The sequence below is a fragment of the Eulemur rufifrons genome, chromosome 30 (assembly GCF_041146395.1).
Source record: "Eulemur rufifrons isolate Redbay chromosome 30, OSU_ERuf_1, whole genome shotgun sequence".
NCBI lineage: Eukaryota > Metazoa > Chordata > Mammalia > Primates > Lemuridae > Eulemur > Eulemur rufifrons.
The window spans coordinates 71,282,073-71,305,142 of NC_091012.1; the positions used below are offsets into that span (position 1 = coordinate 71,282,073).

The 23,070-nt window shown below is 35.4% G+C and overlaps 1 protein-coding gene across 1 annotated transcript in view; it reads right to left on the bottom strand.

Moving 5' to 3' along the window:
* DIAPH2 (diaphanous related formin 2) overlaps nt 1–23,070 on the bottom strand; it is an 803,657-nt gene that overhangs the window by 531,613 nt on the left and 248,974 nt on the right. The window contains exon 17 of the mRNA XM_069462797.1: nt 20,542–20,656. Coding sequence (XP_069318898.1) covers nt 20,542–20,656 — 115 coding nt within the window. The remainder of the gene's footprint in view (nt 1–20,541; nt 20,657–23,070) is intronic.

Sequence of the window (23,070 nt, forward strand, 5' to 3'; positions counted from 1 at the left end):
GGTGGTGAAATATCTCTGTTGCCAAACTGAAATGAAGCAAAACATTATAGTTGAATATTCCTCAATGGTCCTGGATAAAGTTGGAAAGCTCAACCAACCCACTGAGAATTCAAATTTCGTGCTAAGTTTTCTGGGCTATAAAAGATGAAGAAATCATGAACAATCACAGTTGCTCTACTAATTCCACTCATTCAGTAGGACTAAGTTACTATAAAAATGGCTGCCTAAGCATGGGGCATCTAGAAATGAATGAGAGGGCCCTTGTTGATCCATCATAAATAATTTGCCAGACTTCAAACTATACTACAAGGCTGTGGTTATTAAAACTGCTTGGTATTGGCACAAGTGCAGGGACACAGACCAGTGGAACAGAACAGAAAATCCAGATATAAAACCATCCTCATATAGCCATCTAATCTTTGACAAAGCAGACAAAAACATACTCTGGGGAAAAGATTCCTTATTCAATAAGTGGTGCTGGGAAAACTGGATAGCCACATGTAGAAGACTAAAACAGGACCCACACCTGTCACCTCTCACAAAAATCAAATCACGGTGGATAACAGACTTAAACCTTAGGTCGGAAACTATTAGAATTCTAGAAGAAAACGTAGGAAAGACTCTTACAGACATTGGCCTAGGTAAAGAATTTATGAAGAAGACCCCTAAGACAATCACAGCAACAACAAAAATAAATAAATGGGACCTGATCAAATTAAAAAGCTTCTGCACAGCCAAAGAAACAGTCACGAGAGTAAACAGACAACCTACAGAATGGGAAAAAAATTTAGCATACTACACATCAGATAAAGGACTGATAACAAGAATCTATTTAGAATTCAGGAAAATCAGTAAGAAAAAATCGAACAACCCTATCAAAAAGTGGGCAAAGGACATGAATAGAAATTTTTCAAAAGAAGATATAAGAATGGCTAACAAACATATGAAAAAATGCTCAACATCCCTAATCATCAGAGAAATGCAAATCAAAACCACAATGAGATATCACTTAACTCCAGTGAGAATGGCCTTTATCAAAAAGTCCCCAAACAATACATGTTGGCATGGATGCAGAGAGACAGGAACACTCAGACACTGCTGGTGGGACTGTAAACTAGTGCAACCCCTGTGGAAAGCAATATGGAGATACCTTAAACAGATTCAAGTAGACCTACCATTTGATCCAGCAATCCCATTATTGGGCATCTACCCAAAAGAACAAAAGTCATTCTATAAAAAAGACACCTGTACCCGAATGTTTATAGCAGCACAGTTCACAATCGCAAAGATGTGGAAACAACCTAAATGCCCATCAATTCATGAATGGATTAGTAAAATGTGGTATATGTATACCATGGAGTATTACTCAGCTATAAGAAATAATGGCGATATGGCATCTCTTTGGTTCTCCTGGAGAGAGTTGGAACCCATTCTATTAAGTGAAGTATCCCAACAATGGAAAAATAAGCACCACATGTACTCACCAGCAAATTGGTTTCCCTGATCATCACCTAAGTGCACATTTGGGAATAACACCAATTGGGTATCGGACAGAGGTGGGGGCTGGGGGGAGGGGATGGGTGTATACGTACTTGATGAGTATGATGCGCACTGTCTGGGGAATGGACACGCTTGAAGTTCTGACTGGGGGGATGGGGGTGGGGGGAGGGGATGGATGTATACCTATGTGATGTGTGCGATGTGCACTGTCTGGGGAGTGGACACGCTTGAAGCTCAGACTGGGGGGATGGGGGGGCATGGGCAATATATATAACCTGAACTTTTGTACCCCCATAATAAGCTGAAATAAAAAATATATATATAGCCAGAATAAGAGTTCAAAAGTTACACAAAAGAATTTTTGGCATATATGTATAATCTGTTTTGCGAATTTCCCAATAATTAATAAATGCTAAATTTATTCTCAACTCCTAAAGAAGATAACACATAACCTTTTAAAATTTCCTGGATAGAGGATATTATTTCTATTTGGAAAGAAGACTTTGGAATATGGTACTCTAAGCCATTTAGTACAAGATCCAAAAGAAACGACCTACATTTCTTTCTGAATGAGTTTTTTATCAGAACAGCTTTTTATCAGTACACTTTCAGTGCCCCTCAGGCACACAAAGAATATAAAGATCTTTCTTAGATCACAGATTTAGTTGGAATGAGAATAAAATTCTCTCTTCACCAGAGCAAAATTGTTCAATTTGTAATTAATTCACGCCTAGTACACAGTATGACCTCAGTCTAGAGTAAATCAAAAGAAACACTCAGAGGTGCAATATTCATTTGACCAAATAGTTAAACACTGAGCAAATAGTAAAGATTGTCTTTACAGTCAAATCAAAAGAGGCACAAACCCCTAGAGTTGAAGCAAAGGTTAATGATAAAGCAATACGGTTTACTTCCATGTACCAACACTGAACTAATTCAAGCTGCACTGTGCTTCTTATCTTTGAAAATATTGATATAGTACACCCAAAGACAGTTTGTCTGGATTATCACATTGTTTTAATCCTCTGACCACTTCTGTCAACACTATCCTCTTCAGTCTTTTTTGATTTGGTGGCTAGAATGGGATATTTATTGGACAGTATTGCATTTGGGTCAAGCCCCAAACCTGGGAGGGAACTTGATTCCTTGTGTTTTTCTTATGTCCTGCATCCAATCCATCAACAAGTCCTGTTGGCTTCTGCTTCTGAAGATATGTTTTTCAATCCCCCAATTCATATGCTTTTAAAATTACTTTTCCTCACCATCACACTTAATCTTCTACCTAAGCAATTCTCCATCAGTAATAAGCAATTCTCCATCATATTACTGTATTTTATCTTCTTTAGCACACTTCACTATCTGAAATTCATAGTAATTTAATTACATGTTTATTATTATATCTTTTCTGTTAGGCTGTAAATTCTAAGAGTCAAGATCACATCTGCCTTAATCACAGCTATATTCCCCAAGGCCTAGACTGGCATCTGGCACAGACTAGATGCTCTCTCTCTCTCTCTATATATATATATATTTGTAAATATAAGAATGCACAGAATAAATGAATTTACTGATCACTATTAAGAAACGAATACTTTCTGGAAAGATTATTTACTACATACTTCATCAAAATAAAAAAAATACGTTTCCAAGAAAATATAAGCAGTTCCCTCAAACAAAAATTCAATTACTAACCTATAAACCAAATGCTAGTGGGGTATAGCAAGCATAGTACACAACTCCTAACAGTCTTTATCACTATCTTAGCTTTCCTTTTACTGGATACTCTAACTGTTGGATTCTCCACTCCCATTTCTAAACTTCAAAATATAGGCCAGCCCCAAAGTTCACTGGATCTTTTTGATCATATTGAGTTTTAGGAAGCAATGAGAGGACTCAGACAAAAATAGGCCAGAAATAAGAGAATAACTAAGTAGAAGGTCTTTGAAAAATACTGTCCATCATAGTCCACAATGGTTTAGTTAATGCAGAACAGTTTAGGCATGTCTAAACAACAACAACAACAAATAATTTGGATCCTAGGAGATTATTTAAGGGAGTAGGAAGAAATAGTTATCTTGAGTCTAAGTAAGCAGGGCCTAAAGTGTAAGAAACACAGGGATGCTGGCATGGCAAAACAAGATAAACAAAATCCATTTCCACCACTAAAAATTCAGAGTTACTCATTCTGTAGGTCACAGGCCCAAGGGAGTAATAAGCATTCTGAGAAAACTAGTAATGTATGGTATATGATAGAAATTCAATACGTATTTGTTGAATGAGAAAATAAGACAAGGAGGACAACCTCAATGGCACCTTGGAAGAATTGCTAAAATAATGCTGTTACTCATTTCTACAGTAAATTGGTCTCTATGCAGGCCATCATTACTTTTTAATACCTATACACAGAAATGCAGCTACCAATACCTAAGCATAAATTGATACAAGATTTGTGAAACACAGTAAATTTTTCACTATGTTGACAATGCAGGTGTCAGGAGTCTTGCAAGAGAAGGGAGATGTGCATGTCTGAAGGAAACAGGCAAAAGAAGGTCTATTTTTACAAAGTTTAGTTACATAGAATTTAGGCTAATGATATTAACTGCAAGGTTTATAAAAAATATTCCATCTTTGATTAAAATTTAGTCTCAAAAAAATCTTCAATCACTGCTTAGTAATGGAAGTTTGCATTGAATACCTCTTGAAAAATGTATTGTCCACAACCAGTAAATTCTGTACATCAGTTACCATGTTAATATATTAAGTCTAATGAATCATTTATTTTACTCATAGCTGGCTCCTTATTAAAAGTTTTTGGGGCATCAAAATACTGTTTATTTTGACTGGCAAAGAGCTAATATTATATGTATCCCAGTTGCCAATCTCTATATGGTATGGGAAATAGGTTGCTTTAAGTCTATAAATTTAAAGGTACATGTTCTTAAAGAGTAAAGGCATTATTAACATATCTATGCCTTCAATTTTGTATTTCTGCTATGAAAATATAAATAATAAAGCAGGACATATTTTCACTTCCTCTAAAAGATCTCATTGATGAATTTCATTATAGCAAGTAAAATACTGATGTTCTATAAGCAGCCAATTCACAAACTCCAATGTCCTAGTAACTCTGTTATACTTTCTACATGGAAAGTTACTTGGTTTTAAGGTGAACTTCCTCAGTGGCAGTGGTCTGGCTAAAATTGGTTCAGAAGTACTCAAAGCAACCTGATTCTAAGTAACTACTGATAGGTTTAATTATTCATAATGTGCAACTATTAATATATATGCAAATACACATTATTATCACCATGTATCAAAGCCCATTTATATAACCTCCTTTTTGATGATTCACATTTAAAATATTTCATGTAAACGGTCTTATCTGATTCTAATTCAAAATTGGAAACTGCAGAAAATTTGAAAGGAAAGCCTATGAACACCAGTCATTTTAGTGAGCCAGTACTGATGAGCATTAAATAGAATAAATCGTATAAATGATCAGGTGCTTTTCATATAAAAAATAAAAATGACATAGCACAATTTTAATTTAATAACTAATTTGACAAAAACTGTTACAAAAGTAAGCTTTCTACAACCTTTAAAATGGTTTGTACTTTTTCAATACCTTTTAAAGCAATCTGTTTAAAACAGTATAAAAAATGTATTTTGATAAGTTGATATATTGATTCCTTTCAGTCACACAAGCATACTGTCATGCCTGCCACTGCTAACAGTCACCTCTTAGTAGATGTTTGGAAATGACCTTGGGACTCCAAACCCTACACTTCTAAAGGCTATTAGGAAAGCATTAATATTTACTTAACAGGCATGATAATGTCATTTCACTACTTAGATTATAGCATTTCTAAGAGTTACATGGATTGGAAGCCTCCAGGAAGGTTTAAAAACATTACAGACAGAATCTAACCCCATAAGGCCCCTTCTTTCAGTAAAGATGGATGGTAGAGAATAATGATCAATATACATATTAAAAGCAAGATGATAATGTTGGTTTACAATCTTCAACCTTTAACATAATAGTGAAAAAAACTTGAAAAACATCTTGTAGCAATTCCTTATAGAGGAATTCTGAAACGCTTCCTACATAGCAGTATCAGCAGGAAAGACTTTTTGGTAAGGATACACAATGGGAGGGGTTAAAACAACAGCAGCAACTTCTGCTAAGAGTTTTTCATGTTCTTCCCAAATTGCAAATGTCATCTTCAAGATTAGATTCTAGAATAAGTACACTTAGATACCAAGAATGAATAATACTGGTCAGACTCAGAAGCAACTCGGAGAGACAGAAATGTTGATAGTCTAGAAAGTCTGCCACAGCCAGAGTATATTACAGATCTACACAAACTCTCTTCCCTGCTGTCACACCCATCCTGGCTTCTGGATAAGACCTAGACCTGCCAGGGTATGTATATATCAGGCCAGTGGAATAGGACTGTACTTTCTACAATATAGTATATACTTCATACATATATAAAATGAATTTAGATTGCCAGTTATATAACTGACATCATGTGCATAAACTGAATGCTGGTAGTTTGTATTATAATTAAGAGCACTGGATTCAAACTCTGCTTTGTTATCTGTTACCCTTGTGACCTTTGGGCAAGTCACTCAGTTTCCCCGTGACCCAGTTATCTCATCTATGTAACTGGAGATAATAACATTACCTTATAGGTTATCCTTCATGAGGATTAATTAAATGAGTATAAAAAAGTGGTATATAACAAATGCTTTATGAATGAACTCCTTTCTGTGATATCCATTGTCCTACTAAACAACTCAATTTCCAGTTCATGTGTATATTGCTGGTTGGCAATTGCCCATTGGCTATGGAACGTATAGTATCCTGAACAACCAGCCAATGGAATGCTCACAGACCAAAGTGAATCTAGCACAGTTCATGAATTAATTCATTTTGTATATATTTATTACAATTCTAATCACAACAATCCTGAGATGTTGGACTCTGATGAGCAATATCACTATTGCTGCAAGAGACAAACAGTAGAGATAGGGAATTAGGAAAATCTACAAGAAAGTCCTGCAATTTAAAATAACACCCAAAACAGTGCAAACCCATAATAATTCTTACAATCAGCAGGGAATTCAATAGTAGATACAGAATTTTCTATAATATGTGGCCTAGAAGAAACTTATGCCCTAAGAATGGACCTATATAGCAAATTTCCCAAAGGCCCAGAGCCCATTTTTTTCTCTGCTGACAAAAGGTTCAGATAATCTTTGAAAGATCTCTGAACAATCCCTAAAGAGCTGGCCACAGGATGATTGTTCCTACCTCTACTTTTGTTTCTTACCCCTAAGTGCTGGAGGACACAAATAGACCTGAGCTAAAGATAATAAAACACAAGAAAAAGACTACTATAAAAACATTTCATTACCTTTCCCTTCCCCATGTAACTTCAAAGTTCCGTACATTTTCCCCCCTCTATTAAAACAGATAACTGAGAGGAACTACATATATCACATAAATACTAAACTATAAAAAAGAGATTACCCATTTATAACCACTTGCAAAATTCATGAAAATCAGAACTCTTAAGACTACTACTTTATTAGATTTTAACTAGGGTCCATTCTAATTAATTACATTATTGGTAATAATTCTCAAGCAAATAGTATGCAATATATAAACGGTGAAGCACAAATATAATTTGCCCACCAAGGAACTTGATAATGGTATTTTCCAAAACATTATTAAATCTGAAAGAGCTGATAACAACAAATAATTGCCTTGATGTCTCTGAGGATTTTAAGAAATAAAGAATATCACTATAACAAACTGAAAATGACACCATAATATCAGGATAATGCTGAAAAGGCTTTGTACAAGTGACTATCTCTCTTTCAATAAACCTTGGTTAAAATATATTCAATTATGTCCCTGACAATAACAAAATTAAGAAATTGTTTCTTACCATTTAAAAAAAATTAGATCAAATTATATATTGTTATACTCTGATCTGAAAAGGTATTAAATTAAAAAAGCATGTTCAAAGGTCTTCAATATTAAACAATTAAGATCCCTATAATATAAAGCTGTTGTTAGGCATTACTATTGCAGAAAGCAAACACAATCAAGTTCCTACCTACCATAGAAAAGGCTACTTAAAACAGTTGACAACTTTAATTTTCTTTGTCATCATATACCTCTACCTGTGGCAAATTATTTAAATTGGTTAGAGCACCACACTAGTAACAGCAAAGTCATGAATTCCATGTTTACGGGATCAGTTAGCTTTATTCTGCGCCATGGGCGTAAACTCTCCCCTTAGCCCCTTGTCTCACAAATGAGTGTCACTGGCCACAGGAAGCATTAGGCAAAAATAGATGAAATGATCAGTTTAAAAAATCGTTACTACTGGAAATCAAAACAGCATGATGCCCTTCTACTTAGAATGAGTACTATCATCATTATATAAAGATGAAAGCCAATATTAGCAGACCACATAACTTTCAAGCAAAAACTACCAAAATCCCATTGCTTTTATAGGTTCGATATAAGTAAACCTCAAAAAAAATATATGGTTGATTGGAAGTCTTCTCAGGAAATGGTAAAAAAAATTCTTAAGGAACCCCTTAGCTAAAATATACCTTAGTCAGACATATTAAAAAATGGCTAGACTTGTGTGCCCAAATCCTATCTCAAATCTAAGAAATTTCCAATGATTCTATCTTTTTTTTTTTTTTTTTTTTTTTTTTTTTGAGACAGAGTCTCACTCTGTTGCCCAGGCTAGAGTGAGTGCCGTGGCGTCAGTCTAGCTCACAGCAACCTCAAACTCCTGAGCTCAAGCGATCCTCCTGCCTCAGCCTCCCGAGTAGCTGGGACTACAGGCATGCACCACCATGCCCGGCTAATTTTTTCTATATATATTTTTAGCTGTCCATATAATTTCTTTCTATTTTTAGTAGAGATGGGGTCTCGCTCTTGCTCAGGCTGGTCTCGAACTCCTGAGCTCAAATGATCCGCCCACCTCGGCCTCCCAGAGTGCTAGGATTACAGGCGTGAGCCACCGCGCCCGGCCCAATGATTCTATCTTTGTATGTATTTAGTTTATACCCTGAAATGGATTAAGAAACTGTTAAAAATGGATGTCTACAAACCATGTCTACAAAGATTTCAGAACCATATTCTGATCTATCATACAGATATATTAACAATTGACAATACAATCAATTATTAAAATACTTAAATTGCTAGCATCGAGAAAACAAAAGCAGGTGAGATAGAATCAAAATGCCAATAATTAACAGGAATGTGATCTGATACTGCAAGAGCAAAGAGTAAGTAAAAACTAGGAGAGGAAGGATAGCATCTTTATTATTGCTGTTAATGGAACAAAAGGTACCTAATAACATCAGCTTCTCTTTTCAAAGAAAATTACAAATACCCTAATAGCATCACATGTCACAGAGTAGTTACTTTTGTTACCTTCTATTAAAAGCAATTACATGCAAGGAAACAACACATTCCTAACACATTGCCAGGAGCATGTTATCAGTCTATTCTTATCACATGAAGCCAGACACAGTCAACTCTCAGTAAGCCATTCTAATGAAGGAAATATTGATAATTCACAATAGTTGTATTTGCCATTTGAATGCATCACATATTTTGCTTAGGTTCCTATAAAATTAATTTAAATTAAAAATTATGATCCTTAAGCCAGTATCAACAGATGACAAAGAACAGGAGGTAATAGAATAGATACAGAGGGAAAAAATCAGACTAGTATTAATATTTGGCCATGGATAAACCAAAGGCACACCACATATGCATATAGAACATAACCAAGGGTGGCTACTAACTTCAATATATTTCTACTCTTTCTAGATTGTTTTTATATTGAGAGACATGTTTCAAAACACTGTAAACCATTTAGTGGGCAAATTGATTCATTCAATTTGTACTCTTTATGAGTACATTTTTACTGGGTCCAATTAATATCAATGCCTTAATACCCTACATAAGCTAGGTAAGATTGGGTAGGCAAGAAAAAGGTACTTCAAAGGGCAAGAATTCACACATAAATATCCTTAAACTTGTCTTTTGGGACAGAAAAGGGGATTTTGAACTGAGATTTTTGATAGAACTTTAACAGGCACAGTTACATTTCAGATAGACGCAGTAAAATCATATTTAAAAGAACAGGCTGTGGATTCGGGCTTGCACTAATGCGTCCTATTTCCACGTCTTTGCTCATGTAGCAAGTATAACAAAGTTGTGATGCATGCAGGCTATGGAATCAGCCTGCTCAAGCTTGATTTCCAGCTCCATTTTGCTCATCTCCAAAATGGCTACAATAGTAATACCCATGGCATAGGGGAGATGACAAAATTAAATGAAGTAATCCATGTAAAACATTCACAAAGTACCTGGCATATACTAGTATACAACAAATATTAACACTTACAATTGTTCAAATTATTGGTTAAATATATTATATGTCTATGATACATATTTATCTTCATTCTCACAAAACTTTTTGATACTTATTCCATTTTATTATTATTGCCTTTTATAGTTGCTTAAATCAAGATAATAAGAAATTAAATGTTTTACCTAGAGTCAAACAAACAAAAAAAAAATCAAGACACAGACATTTACTTCAGCACACTAAAGTTGTTTATTCAAGTGAGCCAACCATACATTTAAGACTTTACAGACTAAATGAAAGACAGGCCACTTTTGAAAAAAAATCTACATTTCACATTTGAAAATGTTAAAGAAAATATGTTATAGAGTAAAATTATATATATTATATATATATATTTTTAAACACCGAAATCAAGTGAATTACTAAATTATAGGAACATAAATGTGCAAATTAATTTCAGCAAACTACCACAGACCAGAATCAATTATGCAGATTTCCAGTATTTAAACAGTAACAAGAAGGATTTTCAAGAGACAGATACACACACACACACACACACACACACACACATAACTGAATGAATTACTAAATAAAGACACGCTGATAGCTGGGTGTGGTGGCTCACGCCTATAATCCCGGCACTTTGGGAGGCCGAGATGGGAGGATCACTTGAGGCCAGCAGTTTGAGACCAGCCTCGTAACATAATGAGACCCTATCTCTACAAAATATTAAAAAATTAGCCAGGCATGGTGGCACATGCCTGTAGTCTCAGCTACTGGGGAAGCAGAGACAAGGCTCAAGGTTGCAGTGAGCTATGATCCAGCCACTGCACTCTAGAGTGGGCAACAAAGCAAGACCCTGTCTCTTTAAATAGAAAAAAAAAAGACATTAGTTCCTACTGTGTCCCTAAATTATGGGCTATCCCTTATACTTTATTTTATTTGCCTTGGTACTATGAAACTAGATATACATAACTATAATTCATCTGTGTGTCCACTGAAGATACTGATACTTGCCAGAAGCAGTGTACATGAGGGGAAACAAACAGTAAACAAAATGGAAATACTTATTCCTGGTTGCAAGAAATTCAGTGTCTAAGGGAGGACATGAATGAGTAAAGACAATGATAGTGTTTTGTGAAGACTGCATTCTGATGGAAGTGTTATCTAAATACAGGCCAAATGAAGAATTGATGAAAGTGTTTTCACAGAGAAGCTGCAAAGTCTTGCTGAGTGTCTTTGTTCCAGGAACAAAAGAGTTCAGTCTAAGTACAATTTGGGGGTAATGAAAAGGTAAGTGACCTTAAAATACATAAGAAGGAGTTTTGATATCTTCATAAAGACAATGGATAGTCAGTGAAATGTTCAAAAAATAGAAGTGCCATGATCAAAACAAAACAGGGCTGAAGGCAGAAAGACCAGTTAGGATTCTGTTGAAGTCATCAAGGAAAAAGATATCATAGAGCTTGTAATTACTGAGAAATCAAGTTGTATGTTTCTATGTGGTACACAGCTTCTAAAATGACTCCCAAATGATCCCTGCCTCCTGTTATTCATGCCCTTGAGTGATCCTCTCCCTGTGTGTGAGTGAGTGCTGGACCTAGTTATTTAATACTTGATTCTAATAATGAAATTGTGCTATAAAAGACTGTGACTTCCTTATTGCTTTCATTCTCTCTTCACTCCTTCCTGGCTTATACTCTTGCATGAAGCAAACTGCCTTTTGTGAGCCATCCATGAGCAACAAACTGAGGGCAGCTTCTGGACAAGAGCCAGTAAAGAAGGAACGCCTTCAGTCCAATAGCCCTGGAGGAAGTGAATCCTGCCAACCACATAGGTAAGATTAGAAACAAATCATTCCCCAGTCAAGCCTTTGAATGAGACCACAACTCTGACAACACCATGTATGCAGCCTCTGAGAGACTATGAAGCAGAGGACTCAACTGAGATTTGCCAAGATTCCTGAAACTGTGAGAAAATAAATGTGTGTTCTTTTAATCTGTTAAATTTTGGAGTAATGTGTCATGTAGCTGTAAGTAACTAATATCCACAACAATAAAAAAAAAGTTATATTTTTTTCAACATGGCAGTCATACACAAAATGTTAATCTGATTTTGAGCACAATTATATTCCTAGAAGCATTAAAATAGGACAGAGATTTTTAAGTTGTAATTTCGGATTTCTTGGGTCATCTCCTGTATGGTATCTGGAGGGCACCTAATAACAGAATTTAGCTTGCTCAATCAACATACCTACAAGATGTTAAACACTGATTTAAAATAATGATATTAATAACTATAATAATGATAATAATACCAATGAGTATATCTTAAAATTAGGGAAAAATGTAATGACCACATATTATTGAAAAGCCTATTTAAAAAAATGAGTTAAATTCACTCTCACCAACAAGGACTAACTGACTAGAGGAATTACTTACATATACTGTCTCAGCAAAACTACCAGATTTGAACTTCTCTAAATTAAATATATTTCGTATACAAATCAGAGAGACCTCTTGGCTTACGTCTTATATAATGCAAGATACAGTCTGGAACTGGTTTAACTGCCATTAATATACAGTTGGAACAAAGTTTTATATAGCAATTTAAAAAATTTCCATGGGATTTCAATGTAAATAATTTCTATTTGCCAATATATAACTAATTTACCTAGAACAATGATTCCAAATATGAATGAGAATCTGTATGATTTACAAATGCTATCAACAGAACACCTGCTAATGTGCTTAATGTTTATCAGCAAAAATCACTGAAATGTTGAGAGGCAGTCTCACTAACTCAAAGTTAAAAGGTGTCATATTAAAATAACACAAGGTATCTATAATGTTATGAAGTTAACTTCAAAAGAGGCCAAATGAAAGATTGATTTCATGACTTTATGCATCCCATGTATATTAATATATCATTACCAAATGCCTAATGACATGAAGACCACATTCCTTCATCCATTATTACAAGAGACACATCTCAAGTCACGGCAATGCTTTACCATTGACAGATTCTAGACAGAATAATGCCTTAAAAAACCTTAGAGAAAGAAACTTATTCTCTTCAGTGGATAAGATATAGCTTCTTAGCTTTAGGTGGAGCTCTGAAGAACTGTCTTCAGTGCCAGGGTAATAGGATTACACATTTCACAAGATAATACAATATATTTGGAACTACATTATTAACCATATGAAAAAGGGATCAGTTAACTATGCAACAAAATGCACAAATTACCAAGGGCAGAAAAACCATTAAAAGTCATTTGCAGGGCCAGGCGCAGTGGCTCACGCCTGTAATCCTATCACTCTGGGAGGCCGAGGCAGGAGGATCACTCGAGGTCAGGAGTTCGAGACCAGCCTGAGCAAGAGCGAGACCCCGTCTCTACTAAAAAAAAAAGAAAGAAATGATTTGGACAGCTAAAAATCTATATAGAAAAAAATTAGCCGGGCATGGTGGTGCATGCCTATAGTCCCAGCTATTCGGGAGGCCGAGGCAGGAGGATCGCTTGAGCCTAGGAGTTTGAGGTTGCTGTGAGTTAGACTGACACCATGGCACTCCAGCCTGGGCAAGAGAGTGAGACTCTATCTCAAAAAAAAAAAAAAGTCATCTGCAGTTTTGCTACTTAATAGCTACATAACCAAGATATATCGTTTAATCTCCCACATCCCAGTTTTCTCATCTATAAAACAACTAATGTAAGTTGGTGTGAGGACTAAATGAGGTAGGGAATTAAAGTACTTACCACAGCTATTGGGACATAGCATTATAAATGCTTAATAAATATGCTATTATTATTATATCATCATTTTTATTATTGCTGTTAGAAGATGCTCTAGAGATAATGTTAATAGAAGTAGTACAATCACCATGCCATAGCCAATATGTAAAGACAAAGCCATTTTGAAGTTGACTTGCTTAGAAGGCAGAAGATAACTCTATGTCAACTTCTCTCTATAATGGTAACTTATAACTCAACAATGGCATGTATCTCTGGCTCAGTAATTCCTTGTTCCTTCTTTCACATAAAGGAGGTGATTGATGCTAGAAAATGTCAATTGGAAATGAATGTAAGTGTCATCACAAGTTGAAACACATAAAATGTTAATAATGAAAAAACGCTATGGTAAAGTGATAGACAAAGACAATTAGAAATCCAAAGAACTTTAGATATAATAAAAACGATGAAATTATGCATAGGTATTACAATAGACTAAATGTTTATGTCCCCCTAAAATTCATATGTTGAAACCTAACTCCTGGCCGGGCGCGGTGGCTTACGCCTGTAATCCTAGCACTCTGGGAGGCCAAGGTGAGCGGATCGTTTGAGCTGAGGAGTTCGAGACCAGCCTGAGCAAGAGCGAGACCCCACCTCTACTAAAAATAGAAAGAAATTATATGGACAGCTAAAAATATATATAGAAAAAATTAGCCGGGCATGGTGGCGCATGCCTGTAGTCCCAGCTACTCGGGAGGCTGAGACAGGAGGATCCCTTGAGCTCAGGAGTTTGAGGTTGCTGTGAGCTAGGCTGACGCCACGGCACTCACTCTAGCCTGGGCAACAGAGTGAGACTCTGTCTCAAAAAAAAAAAAAAAAAAGAAACCTAACTCCTAAGGTGATGGTATCAGGAGGTGGGGCTTTTGGGAGGTGATTATGTCATGATGGCAGAGCCTTCATGATTGGGTTTGATGTCCTTTTAGCAGAGCCCCCAGAGAGCTAAGCTCACCCTTTCCACCATGTAAAGACGCAAAAAGCCATCCTCTATAAGCCAGAAAGCAGGCCCTTATCAGACACCAAATGTATTGATGTCTTAATCTTGGATTCCTAGCCTCCAGAACTGTGAGAAATAAATTTCTGTTGTTTATGAGCTACCCAGATTATAATATTTTGTTATAGCAGCCCAAATGGACTAAGACAGGTAAGGATGGTTTTTAGTTTGCTGAGTGAAAAAATTAAGCCTTGTTGGTTTGTTCCCTTATGTAGTAAAGCTTACACTACAAAGCATGCATGTTGTGTCATTAAGATGACAAATTATTTGTTAGGACACACGCTCTCTCTCGAGAGAGAGCACTATCTTATAAAGGGTGTGCACTCTGAGACTGACATCTCATTATTTTGAAGTCAATGCTAAGAATTTCTATATTATGAAGACAGAGATGAATTAGATTTTACCACTGTTCTGTCTTTTCATTACTTCATTAAATACAGAAGACTATATTGAGCAACCAGGCAAGGGTGGGTATCTTCAGAACCAGCCAACTAATTCTAAGACTAAGAAATGTAATTTAAAATATGATCCTCAAGGAAAAGTGCATTTATATACATATATAAATATATACATATATATGTATATATGCATATATCATCAAACTCAATTTCACTATAATTTTGAAGCTATGTCCAATATTTCAAGCATTGCAAAATGGCATTTATATACATTTGAAATATTTATAACACCTCAATTTTCTATTATTATTAAAAGCTAAATTGTGCTACAGAAATATATTATTGAAGCTAAATTTTATTAACCTTATGTTTATTTCTTATATTTCCTCCAAGCAACAGTAAAACCAAAGAAATTGCTTACAACTTCCACACACACTATCTTTGTTCTTCCTGAAGCCTCTAGAGAACCCTAGAAATTCTAATTAGAATTAGCAGTTATAAGCTACATATTTTATTATTATTTCGAATTTAGTTAATATTAACCATCATTACTTTAATTCTTATATGATATCACTATTGTCTATAATTACTATAGATTTTTTAAGGAGAATGACATTATCATTATAGCCCTGATGGTTATATATCCCCAAATATCATCAAATTGAATAATAAACTAAAACTAGAATACATACACAAATTCCAACAGTTACATATATGACACGTATTCAAAACTATTAACAGGATCTTCTCCAGCTACCTTTCATTAATTCAGAGAGGATTTGGAAATATATTTTGTTATATGGCACGGTTATGACTTAAGGAGAACCTAAATGTCATATGCAACATGACACAGGATTTGGGAACTAGAAGATATCTTAGAGATGAAGATTAAGAACTCATACTAGTCTGGATATCATCATATCTTGCCTAGCCTACTAATATTTATCCATAATCAGTGGTCCCATAAATTCCCATCACCTATCTGTCGACCAAGAGCCCAATCAAGGATTAATCATCAAATTATTGTACTCCTAATGCTTAAAAAATAAAACCCAAATTCTTCATGTAAAGTTGTGCTTACCACCTTCACCCCAGCACCTCTTCCCTCCACAGTCTTGACCCAACAGGCTGGCTGGCTGCCTGTGCTTTCAACCCAGTATGCACTTTACTCCTCCCTACAGTTACATTAAATCAACAGGAGACCATGGGCCTGAGACTCTCTTTGAACTTTAAGTTTGTCCTTCACAAACTCAAACCTAACTTGGGAATACAGTTGTCCCTTGCCATCAGTAGGGGACTGGTTCTAGGACCCCTCGAAGAGACTAAAATCTGCAGATATTCAATCCCTGATATAAAATGGCATAATATTTGTATATAACCTATGCATATCCTCTCAAATACTTTAAATCATCTCTAGATTACTTACAATGCATAACAGAATGTGAATATTTATCATACTATACTTTGATTTGTATTATTTTTATTATTGTATTGTTATTTTTATTGGCTTTTTTTTTTCAAATATTTTCAAGCCACAGTTGGTTAAATCTGTGGATGCTAAACCAGTAGAAACAGAAGACCAACTATATGTTTTATGTAACAGCTAAGTGTCAGTTAATCACAAACAGCTGAGCTGCAGCCAACCGATTAGACATGAAGCAAATGCCTCATCACACTATGCCCAAATAGGGCAAACACCTAGCTGTAGCCAATCAGATGATTTTGGTACGTTGCTTCCACATTCAAACTATAAAAGTTTGCTGTTCACACTGCTCGGCGGAGTTCTCTGAACCTCTTCCGGTTCTCAGTGTCACCTGATTCATGAGTCATTCTTTGCTCAAATAGACTCTCTTATATTTGCGTACAGTTTTTCTCTTAACACTTTGCTAACAGCGATCTGCCTAGAATCCAATCTTTCCTCCTTTTCCTACTGAAATTCTACTTAAATTCAAGGCCTATCTCAAATTATACCACCTCTGGGGTCTCCATTTACCTTACATACACTATTCATAATTAACTATTTTCTTTTTTGCCCCCATGGCTTTTTCAAAGTATCTATTCTAACATTTACTACAACTTGACTAAATGGAATGTGCATCTTCCTACCTCCCTCACTAGATTATAAATTCCCTGTTTCATGGACAAGACCTTACTGATTTCTTTCCTTCCTATTTAGCATACTACCTTGCACATAGGAGGTACTCCACAAACTTAAACTAAATGAAATGAGATAACCGTTCTCTCCTAAAACAGAAATGACGTTTTTTTAATACAAGATTAAAAATAATTTTCTCAGCCAGGTACCGTGGCTCACACCTGTAATACTAGCACTTTGGGAGGCCAAGGTAGGATGATCGCTTGAGCCCAGGAGTTTAAGACTAGCCTAAGCAAAATAGCGAGACCCCATCTCTATAAAAAATTTTAAAAATTCACAGGGCATAGTGGTGCACACCTGTAGTTCCAGATGTTCGAGAGGCTAAGACAGCAGGATTGCTAGAGCCCAAGAGTTTGAGACTGCAGTGAGCTAGGATGGCACCACTGCACTCTACCATGGGCAACAGAGCTAGATACTGTCTCCCAATAACAAAAAAAAAATCATTTTCTCTAAAATTCTTAAGAATAAGTAATATAAATTGAAAGTATAATTTTAGAGTACTTTCACATATTAAATATTTACACATTTAAATATAATAGATATCAGAACTACTCTATTTTAAAGCTTCTTTCCATTTGGCAATCCATTTTCTTGGAAATACAGACTAGTAATACTTCATAGTACATTTAGTCACAACAAAGACATGAGCTCTCCAATGCCCTTGCAGTAGGGAGAAGTTCTCAGAGGTTTTGGACCACTGGGTGTAAGAATGTTGGAAATAGGTCTCAGAAACAACAGGAGTGTTGCTCCTTCCAGAATGTAGCTGAGTGAGTTGCAATGAGCAGCAGAATGGGGAAGAAAGGGGTGCCCTAGAGCTAGGAAAGCCAGGGCAGTGCAGTTTAAGTTCAGTGAAACCAGAGCCTCCTGTTGATTTCTTACTCATTCTGCCACCTATTGACCACATTATGAATCAAGGCACTGCGAGTGACAAGGAACTTCAACTATTACAGTAAGATCAATCAATAGTTATTGAGTGCTATAAAAAATGGCAGTTTAGTATCATTAAAATTTGTATTGGCTATATTATGAATGTCTGGAATATGCTATGATGCTTAATTGATTCCTGAAATGTCCTTTCAGAAATAAATCTTAGTAAAAATAACAGTACTAAAAGGTGCCCCATTCTGATTTGTCCTTAAATATTCAAAATTAGGAAAGTTGAAGTAGTGTCACATACAAAATTCAGAGAATCAAAGTTAAGAGGAATGGAAATGCAGCATTCTCAGCAATGCATACATGAGAGCCTTTATATGAATTTTGTTTGGTTTTGCTTTAGTTTGATTAGGTTTTAGCAGCTGCAGTAAGAATTGCTTTGATTGTAACTGATTAGCTCTACCAAGTGCTGCAATGAAGAGCATAAAATTCTCTTGCTGAATTAACAGTTGTATTAAAGCGTCAATAACTAAGACAAAAAAGCAAAACACACAAACAGCATCAGGTAAAATGAAAGAGAAAAGGGAAATAATATTTAAGTGCCTGCTAGCTACAAAGCACTGTGCTGGATGCTTTAAATATATAACCAAATTTAATTCTCACAACACTACTAGGTAAACATTAGTCTACTCATTTTATGGACGAGAAAATTCAATCTCCAAGGTTACAAGTATCACAGCTGGAATGCAAGTATGTGTGACTATATTTCCTCTGGCTCTTCCTACTATACTACACTACCTTTACAAAGTCTATGATGGGTTTTACACTTGTCTCCCTGTCTCTAGTTTGTTCATTTGTAAAATAAAGAGTCTGTGCTTAATCACTTGTAAGGTCCAGAATAACTCTAAAATTTTATGAAATCTATGATTCTTGTAGCATTCAATCCAAATAAACCAATAAGAAACAGAGCAACTACTCAACTGAAAATGTGCAGACAATCGGAGGGGGAAGTTCACAGAAAAAGAAATGACAATTGCCTATGAATAGAAGAAAAGCTGCTCAACTTCACTTCTAATTTAAAAAGTAAAAATTATAAAACCAATGATTTACCATTTTCAGCCCTTAGACAGGCAAAGGTTGTGGGAAAACAGACACTCATATATATTCTTGGTGACACTGTAAATTGGCACAAACTCCTTGAAAAGTAATTTTGTAATATCTTTCAAAATGTTAAATGTATATTTCTAGAACTTATACTACAGATAGACTCACATATGTGCACAAAAGCATATGTAGAAACATGCTCACCACAGAATTTCTTGAAATAGGAAAAGAATGGAACTAATCTAAATATCCATTAGTATGGGACTACTTAAATTAATTAAGATAAGCCAATACCACAGAATTCTATGCAGTATGTAAAAAGAACACAGTAGATAAACACAAGCGCCTATGGAATAACCTCCAAAATATGGTTGGTGAAAACAGGAAGGAATAAAAAAAATGATAAATACACATATGTATCTAGAGGCAGACTATTTCTAGGAGGCAATGCAAGAAATTAGTAATAATGGTTTTCTCTGTGGAAAAAGCTGTAAGTACGAGACTGAAGGGAGATTTCTTTCTTTTAAACCATATTTTTTTAACTACAGGAATACTTTCCAATAAGCATGAATACTTAGATTTAAGCAATTTTTCAACTTTAAAAAGTAATTATGATTAATGGTAATCTCTCAAGTCATTGAAGAACCCTTTAAATGCGATGTCTACTATACCAAATAAGAACAAAGAAAATAGACCTAATTGGTAGGAATTTTTGAAAAATGTCAAAATTCTTCAGAATACTCTAATCATCCTGGATTTCAGTGTATGTGTTCACTTCAACCCACAAGGAACAACATATACAGCACAAGCAACTCCGATAGGCAACATTTGATAGAACAGCCGAAAAGAGAGAACTTTCACTTCTCTCTCTTTCTTTCTCTGAATCTTCCAAAATTCACATTCTCACATTCTAGGGTATGTTGTGATAAATCAGACGAATGAATGGTAAAGGTGCTAATTCAAATTGCATGAGAGCATAGAATATTTCCATATCTTAGTTGTAAAGACTCATTCAAACAGAAAAAATTCTATGCTTAATTGAACTATCACTTCTGCAATAATTAGTGAAACAGTCACATTGAAATAAAATACCACAAATTCATAGACCACAATGATTAGTTACGAGATTGAGAAGTTATAGTACCAAAACTATATGTGTCATTCACAAGAGGTTAGGGATGCAATCAAAAACAAGGGACTCTATTATCAAATCAGTAAATTATACTTATTATGTACCCTCTCTGGTGTGGAAAAAGTACATATATGAATTCTAATATATCAGAATCAAGAATTTATATTTTAAAATTAAAATGTACCTTTTATCTGGGTAGCAAAATTCAATGCCAACTTTGCAAAGAGATCCGGATTCTCAAACTTGTCTTCTTTAACTTTTAACCAGAAACAGTTCTCAGATAACTCTTTGGGCTCAATCTGAAGCAAAAATAACAAAGATAAGTTCTAAATTATTACTTCATATTTAAATTTTCCTAGAATTCACTTTCAGCAAGGTTGAATGACAGTTCCTTTATTCATCTATCCGCTAAGTCAATTTTAGGATCTATCTAAATAATACTTATAAAGTAAATATTAATTGGGAAACACTCAGAATTCTATTGGTGTGCAGAAAAGTTACATGATAGCAATAGGCTACATAGCAAATTACATTTTAAAAATTCTTCAACTGGAAGGAGTTTTAAAAATAATTTAGTAAATTCCTCTGCCAACTCTCATATATTCTTCTTGCTCCTGGATTTTCGAAAACAGGGAAACTGAGACTTAGAAAAGCGAATTACCCAAGTTCACTGATTCGGTTAAAGTCAAAAACCATAATAATAACTGACACAAACCTCCTACTATGTGTCAGGTACTGTTTTAAGTGATTTACATATATTTACTCATCTAAGCCTCACAATAACCCTTTCATGCAGGACTTATTATTATCTCCATGATAAAGATAAGGAAACAACCCTAGAAAGCTTATGTGGCTACCTAACCGGTAAATGACAGAGCTAGGATTTAAACCCGCACAGTCTAGCTCCAGAAAGTTGTGCTCTTAACTACTATATTGAAATCCAACATTAGAAGTGTGCATTTTCCAGTACATCATGATGCTTTCTGATATGAAAGTACTATTATGCTGTATGCTAAATTGCTACATTAGCAAACACATAATTACATTTATACACGCAGATAACTGGGCCAACAGCTTCTGGATCCTGTATTTTGGTGGGTTGCCCCTAATTAAAAATAACTATATTCTAAAGGCATTTATATGTCATTTACTCTTCCAAGCAAAACATAGGTATATGCTTAATTATTAAAACTGATTTAACCATCATTCTTGTCAAACCAACTTACTACATATCCACTGTAAGATATTACTGTAATTATGCTCTTGGATGAGTCATTTCCCCAGATGGTTGTCTGGGTAAGTGTATTTTTGTCAGAAGATTAGTTCCCAGTGAACGAGGACTGTGTCAATCTATATAATAACTTTTTAAAGAAATATATTATTTCATAATAATAATAAAGCAAATTAACATTCAGAAGAAAACATTTTGACGGATAATATCAAAATACAATAAGGTTATGTCACTACTTAATATTGTCACCTATTCCACATTATTTGAAAGTTTAGTACACACATAAAAAATCATTCTCTAAGAATAGAAATAACAACTTTCAATAATAAAAAATGATTATATTTAAGAAAGTGGGGGGAGGCTTCCAGATGGCTGACTAAAGGCACCTGGCACTCACCCCCTCCACAAAGTAGGATCAAAACAGTAAGTAGATAATCACACATCAAACAGAGCATCTAGGGGACAACACTGAAATTCACCAGAGAAGTGACAGGAAACACCTGATGCATGAAAAAAGAAGGAAACAAGGTGCCCAGTCTGGCCAGGATCAGTTAGGGGCCCAGAGAGTCTCCCCAGCGTGGAGAAAGGGTGAGAGATCCCCTGCCATCCACATTTCCACTGAGGACTCCTACAGTCCTAGCCATACAAAATGGGGAAAAGCTGAAAAGCTTTCTTCTAAGAACTGGAACAAGACAAGAATGTTCATTTTCACCACTTCTATTCAACACAGTACTGGAAGAACTACCTAGCGCAATCAAGCAAAGAAAGTAATAAAGGCATCCAAACTGGAAAACAGCAACTCAAATTGTCCCTCTTGGCAGAAAACATGATCTTATATTAATATTTAAAAAAAAACTAAATATGGTACCAAAAAACCTCTTAGAACTGATTCCATAAAGTTCCAGGATACAAAATGAACATACAAAGATCAGATGTGTTTCTATGCACAAAAAACAAACAAGCAGAGAAAGAAATCATGGGGAACAAGACGGCTGAATAGAAACCTCCAGCAATGAAAGCTACTTCCAAGATGTCTTGCTGTTATAATAATAAAACAAAAGAAAGTACTTAAAAACAAAAAAAGAAAGAAACCTCTAGCAATCAGCCCCCACCCTCCGCCCCCCGCATAGACACCAAATTCAACAACTATTCATGCAAGGAAGCACCTTCAGAAGATGAGCAATCACGGTACCTAGCTTCAACATTATATCAAGGAAAGAGGCACTAAAGAAGGCAGAAAAGACTCTTACATTACCTACACCACTCCTCCCCATTCTCTATCCCCCAGCAGTGCCACACCAGCACACAGAGTAGAGGAAAAAAACTGTGTGTCCCAAAAACTGTGTGTCCCAGGGGAGGAAGAGTGAAGTGACTGTGGGAATTTGGACTGGATCTCAGATCCACCCTGTCACAGGGGAACACAGCACAGGGCAGAATACTGCCCGCACCTACAGAGCTTAGCATTTAGATCAGTCCAGCCAG